The sequence below is a fragment of the Bactrocera dorsalis genome, chromosome 6 (assembly GCF_023373825.1).
Source record: "Bactrocera dorsalis isolate Fly_Bdor chromosome 6, ASM2337382v1, whole genome shotgun sequence".
NCBI lineage: Eukaryota > Metazoa > Arthropoda > Insecta > Diptera > Tephritidae > Bactrocera > Bactrocera dorsalis.
The window spans coordinates 16987135-16994681 of NC_064308.1; the positions used below are offsets into that span (position 1 = coordinate 16987135).

General features: G+C 33.2%; 1 protein-coding gene across 1 annotated transcript; it reads left to right on the forward strand.

Moving 5' to 3' along the window:
• Positions 1–1764: 1764 nt before the first annotated feature.
• On the forward strand, positions 1765–5492 carry LOC125779437 (uncharacterized). Its single transcript, XM_049460802.1, has 5 exons — positions 1765–1898; positions 1956–2322; positions 2674–2802; positions 2859–3034; positions 3091–5492. Exons 1-4 carry the CDS (start codon positions 1794–1796, stop codon positions 3023–3025), a joined length of 768 nt encoding a protein of 255 aa, XP_049316759.1. The 5' UTR covers positions 1765–1793; the 3' UTR covers positions 3026–3034; positions 3091–5492.
• Positions 5493–7547: the final 2055 nt, after the last annotated feature.

Here is a 7547-nt window from a genome sequence, read left to right on the forward strand (position 1 = left end):
ATTGAGAATGATTATTATGTATGGCTATTGTGAATTGGCGCACCTTCTGCATACATTTTTAACAAAAAAAAACTGTAAGAAATCTTTATAATTTAAATAGAAATTTTAAAATCAATTTAAAACTTACCTTCCTCAACAATTTAACAACGTAATATGTCTTTATGTAAAATGGCGGCTAAAACAGGGTTGCAATTATATTTTTGCGTGACATTGCACGCAAATATACACAGGTTTTGGTCTAACATATTTTACAGCCAATGCAAATAATTTTCTGCGTGTGTTTGTTGTTGTGCCGGCGCACCAAGAGGAATGCCTAAAAACAGCTCATCGGAGGTCGCTGTTTTCCCTATAGCACTTTGAATTTAGCAGCAATCGGACGGATTATTATCGGAACTCTCTAGCGAGAAATATTAAAATGAAAACGAGGAAGTATATGCGTATAATTTCAAACTGATCCTTCTTCAAAAATAATACAATCGCTAAATATTTGGAATAGTTGAATAGATCTGCAAGCAAGTAGATAGTGCAATGGTTTATGGCTGGCTCAGTAATCAGTCGGTGAATGTCAGCCGACTTTTTCGTTTTCCACGATTGAGAACCGGATAACCATGTGCAGTCCACTACACAGAGAAAAATATGGCTAATAAAAATAAAAAGATTGTCTCTATGATCAGTTGCAGGGACCAAGAAGAGGACGGACGTCAAAGACGAAGATATTTTCATAGAGATTTCTTCTTATTTATATGTGGGAAATCTTCTTATTTTTATTTAAAAGTTTATCTGCTTAAAATAATGAGAAAACTTCTTGTTCGATAAATTCTGTCTAAATGTAGGAGAAGGCGGTGAGAAGAGAAGGGAAGCGTACCGTTGCAAGTTCCATTGATTTCTTTTGACATCTTTTTTTCCATACTCTTGAATTCAAAAAGTAACTGAAGTGTATGAAAGAAAATAAAAAACAAAAACGAAATGTAAATCACTATAAGCAACAATAACATAATGATATGTGTTGAGCACGCAACCATAACATACATTATACGCGTCGAAGTGCACGGGATGTAGCCTTGCGTATATTAGTTAAAAAAAAGAGCAAATGCACAAACAAAAACAAACTATTCACAAGCATAAGCATTTCAATGTCGCCAATCATAACTGTATTTCTATCGGCTCGTGTTTTTGCATGCTTAAGATGATGCAATAATTAATGGGCATCAGTCAGTATTAACACGTTCCCTGTCCAATGTATCACATGTGATACAAAATTATTTTCTTGTACCATGTGTACAGCGTCCATGTATCATATATGATACATATGATATATGATATCCCTGCCCACATACAAAAATTAATTTTTAATTTTAATTCATGTATGATACATAGAGCGTATGTAATTCAACTTCGTAGTGACACGTTCGTGTATCATAGCTGATACAATTTTTTTTTTACCGTTATATCGCTGTCAAGATGTGTGGGATAGTTCAAAAATACATCGATAACCTCTAAAAACGCCTACAGCAATATAATTTCAAAAATAAGTGTTGCACGTGTACAGTTAAAGATTAATTTTTGTATGGGGACAGGGAACGTGTTAACGTGAGTGTGGCCCGACGCGTGTCTTATAAAAATTGTGACAAGTTTGTAAAATGGATATATTCAGTTCGGATGAAAATAGTAACGCTCCTTGCACATTAGATGCAATTGAAACGCTGCCCATTTTTAAATCGTGGGAGTTAAATGATGATATTTGCTCCATTCTTGTGGACTACGGAGTGACATCAACGATAATTTTAACAAAAATGGATTGGGAAGATATCGACTGTTTATTTGAAAAGCTTCCAACAAAATTTTTTGGCGAATGCATCAAGTTTAAAGCGGGATTAAGAGAATGGAGGAAGAACATGGTAAGTGCAGCATAATTTAATAACTTCTTTGGTATACATTTATGCAAGCATTTTTAGAATATACCGCTTGTACGTGATGCAAGCACCTTATCTGCGAGTAGTCAAATTTTGGAGTGGTTACAGAAAATTTCTGACGACTTAAATGCAGCTAAAAGTTCAAGAGATTCTTCACCAGTACTCCAGCCAACGTATGATAACTGCATGGACAGTCGCAGCTTAACCGACTTTTTAAAAGGTACGGTTAAAGGGCAGCTTGTGCTTCACTTTCAGCAGAAAAATGGTTTCTTGGACGCCAAGCAGCAGAATACATTGTATCACTGCGTAATAGAGAATTACATATATAGGAAGGCGGAAAAAACTGACATATGGAGAAATGCAAAAGTGGGCCAACATCATCTGCGATGTATTCCCCAAAGAGAATCCGGTATGTATATCCATACGTATATGTAATCATTTCATGTTTCAAAATGAAAAAAACAGTTCTGCTTACTATTTTAATTATTTTTGGGAAATCATTTGGCACACTTAAAAAGTTGTGCAAAACATAAACAACCAAATTAGGAGTTTAGTATGAAGTTAGATTTGTACAGTTTATGACGAAGGATAAACTTGTAAAAACTATTACTATTAAAAATTAATAAATAAAAATAGGGCCAAACCAAAATAAAACTAATTTTGTTGCATATGTTTTGCGCAATACTATTGATTTATTTAATTGTAACATGGTCTATTTTTTTAATGCAACTAGTTAATATTTAGGAAACATATTTTCTAGCAAGGAAATATGGTAAGAAAAATCCTACGGGAAAGCTATTTTCACGCTGGACGAATGCTGACAAAACCAATTATAAAAAGTTTTCAACCGATCGTACAACTGCCGCTTCGCCTGCAGCTTTATCCAGCGGTATAAACAAATAGATTGTATACTCTCACCAGATATACTTATTTCTGAATATTTAGATAAGTATTACGAAAAGAAGTGCTGGCTGCAGAATAATTGCACACCATGGGAACAGGTTATTGATTACTGGAAGGAGACATATGGTCAAAGAATTATAGATATCCATAACGCCAGTTCTTTAAGCTGCATTTTTAGTGAATGGCCGCGCTATAAGGACTTTCGTTGATATGAACTTGTGAGTTCTTATATTCAATGCTTTTTTCAAATAATTCAATAACTTATTTTCCATAGGTATAAATACGCTTTGAGACTCTTTACCCCGGGAAAGGAAATATGTTATTTTTGAAATTGGAGAAGTTTTATAAAGAAATCCTCAAAATTTTTGATAGAGATATAAAAGACCGTGTTTCAAGGGAACTATTCTTAAAGTATTTGCACATTGACAACATCTCAAGTGGTAAAGTGGTTTATCAAATGAAATTGCGGTATTCAGGATTTCGTGCTGTATAATATGCAAACGACCATATTACCATGGCAGCGCAATCACAAATTACATATAGATATGTATGTATATGTACAACAATAAATTTTATATTGCGCTGTCGTGGTGATTTGGAAATGCAATGATGCCGGATCGTATGCACGAAATCCTGAATATCACTTTTAAAATAATAAAATTTTTATTTACACAATTTTTTTTACAGAATGTAAATATTGTATAAGTATAATTCTTCTACATGCTTTGCTACAGCCTTTGAGGCTTAATAAGGACAAAAAACCAACAATAGCTGATGCCCAAACAGATTTCGTAACACTCGTTGCAACACGTAATGATATTCAACCCACAATAATTGAATTGAAGAACCAGTTTGCGGTAAGAAAGGAGAAACTACAGCTGAGAATTATCGTCGTTGGATCAGATTGGTCATCCATTTCAGAGTTTTATGTTTTTTGCGATGGTCTGCAATGGAAATGTACTACGTATATGAAGTGCGTTGACTGCATTATTAAACTATCGTACGTTTATAAGATAGAGTATTCACAAAGAAGCAAGCAAGTATGGGCATTTTTAGAACAATATTTTTTTGAGTTGAAATCCGAAGAATTTTCTTCAGTGGCAAATCTTTTGAGTAAATTAAACTAATTTCGTCTAATTTTGCTATAATGCCCAATTTTGCTTGTTTCATTTGTCAAAAAGCTCACTAAAATCCTATAGAGCTGATTAAACATCTAAAGTCAGCACATGGTACTCCACCAGTTTGTAAATTTCAATATAACGAATATAATTGAAAACAAATTTTTTATAACATTCACAGATTTCAAATTCACCTCAAAAAACATTTGAAAATAGAAATTCGCAATAGCCAATCTTGTAAAGAAAATTCTCTTGCTCTTAATATTCCAATTCAAACAACTAATTCATCAAATCAACTAGTACCAATTCAAAATATTACTTCTTTAAAAGATTCAATATTCCAATACGAATTTTTCTCGGAAAGACGTATTCGAAATTCAAAATTCCGTAACAGAGTTAATTTCAACCCCAATATGTGAAATATTAAGAGACATTAGTAATTTTCATGAAAATAATTCTATACTTGAGGAAGTAATTAAAATTATATCTCAGCCATTTTATGATTTAACCACCGAATACAAATTTTTCAAAGAAATAGAAAAACTAGACTTGTTATATAGAACCGAAATAACCCTATCAGACATTCCTTTTCAAATTTTTTGAGAGTAAAGGGATCTTAGAGGCAACGCTTTTAAATATGAAAAACTTTTCAGAAAACCTTCCTTATACTCATTTCATCAATAGCAGCTTTTGGCAAAATTCAAAGAAAAATAATGTAACGATTCCATTTTTTTTTTATATGGATGACTTCGAAATTAATGATCCTTGGGGCAGTAAATCTGGCCAACAAAAAATTTGCGGTATTATAACTTTCCAAGCGTACCTCAGTACCAACTTAGCAAATTATCAAATATATTTGTAGCAGGGTTTGTTAAAGTTCGAGATCTAAAAGATTGTGGATTTACTGTTTGCCTTACACCACTTCTGATTATTTTAAAAACATTGGAAATTAATGGCCTTCAAATAAATGTAGATGGCAAAAGCTGTATAATACATTTTAAACTAGTAAAAATTTTAGGCGATAATCTTGGTCTTAACACTGCATTAGGGTATGTAAGTTCTTTTTCTGCGAATTCTTGGTGCAGAATATGCAAAAGGCGGAAACTTCAAACTCGTACAGATTGTCTTGAAGTCCCGAACTCATTACGAACAAGAAGTAGTTATAATAGCGAATAGTAATAGTTATATTAGCGAAAACCCATACTTATAAACCTAAGTTTCAGAATTTTAAGAAAAAGTTTTTATCAGTTTGTAGTTTGATAATTCATTAAATTTTTGTATGTATGGTTTATGGTATGTGGTTATTAAACTATAATAAAAAAAAAATAATGTGAATTATTTGTGAAAAGATCTCAAAACCTTTCCCATATTTTATTACTTACGAAAAGAATCATGTTAAGTTATTTAAGTTATTTTTTTACCCAACTTATGTAATAAATAAACGTAAAATGTTTAGAATTGAATGAAAACCTTAATATGTAATATCTGTAATTTGTATTATCAACTTATGCTTTTTTAATAAATGCAAAGCTCTAAACTTATTAGAATACTAAAACATGCTTTTTAATAAATTCAAGAAGATAGCTCTATAAAATTAAAAGTTAAACTTTTTAATAAATTCAAGGAGATAAACTTATAAAAATAATAAGGCAAACTTTTTTTTAAATTCAAGCAGATAAACTTTTAAAATTAATAAGTCAAACTTTTTAATAAATTCAAGGAGATAAACTTATAAAAACAATAAGACAAACTTTTTAATTAATTCAAGAAGGTATTCTTTTAAAAATAAAAAGATTGACTTTTTAACGAATTTAAGAAGATATTCACATAAAATATCGAAGATTTCTTCTTGATTTCATTGAAAAAATTTTGCTAATTGGAATAAGAGGCGTTCTTCTTGAGAAAAAACCATAGAGATATCTTTTTACTTTTGTTCTATTTTATTAGGTACTTTTCGCTCTGTGTAGAATGACTATCGATTGGACTCCAGTGTGAAATGATGGAGCCATGTTTCTGTTGCCACACACCGACGCAAAAATTCGTTTTTTTTTTACAGAGCACTCAAACCCACTTTGCACATAGCTTTCGCGTCTTTAGGGCGTCATCGTCCTCGGTGCTCATTTCATTTCTTTCCAATTTAGCAAACCTCTATTCAACGGTTGATTTCCCTGGTGCAGAACCTATATTCAACAGGGTTTTCTCTCAAAAAGCAATGCTTTATTAACACACGCAATGCTTTATGATCAACTTTTTTTTAAACTAACGCAAGTTCCTTCACAAAAATGCTATAACTCATTAACAAATTATTACCTTACCTACTCATCTTAAACCCTCTGATTGCCGAAACCGAAGTAAACAAAGTTAAGATTAAGAACGATAAATTGATGACGACCTTCAGCATGAAAAATGGATTACGAATAGGATCCACGAATGTACTTTCATTGTTGGAACCAATTAAGCTACCGCAATTTTGTAAAGAATTTAAACGCTATAAACTCATTCTTATTAGTCATTGCGAGGTTAGATGGGCCGACTCGGGCGAAGATACAACAACTCCTGGCGAAAAATTAATTTTCTCTGGAAACAAGCCCACTCAAAGAAGAGACAATGGCGTCGGATTTCTTCTTTCTAAGTCAGCCTTTGCGGCGCTTATAGAATGGAAAGCTCACTCGGATAGAATCATCTCAGTAAGGCTGCGCACAAGAGCTAGAAACATGACTATAGTACAAAGCTATGCTCCAACGAATGAAGCAGAAGTCGAAGTGAAGGAAGCCTTATATAATTGCCTCACAAAAGTAATGATTGAAATCAATAAGGGTGACATAATCATCTTAATGGGTTATATGAATGCCCAAGTTGGTCATCACAATAAGGGGTTAGAGGCGACGATGGGCCTGCACGGGTTAAGCATGATGAGTGAGAATGGCGAGATGTTCGCCGAACTTTGCGCTAATTTTAATCTTGTTGTAGGAGGAACACTATTCAATCAGAAACGCGTCCACAAAATAACTTAGACATCTCCAGATCGAATGACTGAAAATCAGATTGATCACATAGCAATAAGTCGTAAATGGCGCGGTTCCCTTATGGACACGCGGAATAAACGTGGAGCTGATATTGCAAGTGACCTTCATCTCATAATTGCGTCAGTCAAACTTAAAGTGGCTGCAGTTAGCGACTCGAAAAATACGACACAGAAAAAATTCGACGTAGAGAAACTGAAAGATAAATCCACCTGCACAAGGTTTATCGAATCGCTAAAGGCATCTGTCGAAACAGAATACACTCTGGCAAAGAACTGGAAAAGTATAAAACAAACTTTCCTAAAAGCAGCGGAATTTTGTATTGGTTTCAAAAAATATAAGCGAAAATCCTGGATTTCAAACTCCACATGGTTGTTAACAAATGAACATAGAGAAATAAAAAGTCAGTTAAATTCCGCTAAGACAAGATCCGCCAAGGTGGCACTACAGAACACTTACAGCAAAACCGACAAGCTGATAAAGGAAAGCGCGATAACGGATAAACGAATCTGGAGTGACAATTTAGCTAGAAAAGCGTAGGATACGATACGGCAACTGACAAACTCCAAACCACCAAACCGCTAAAAGAT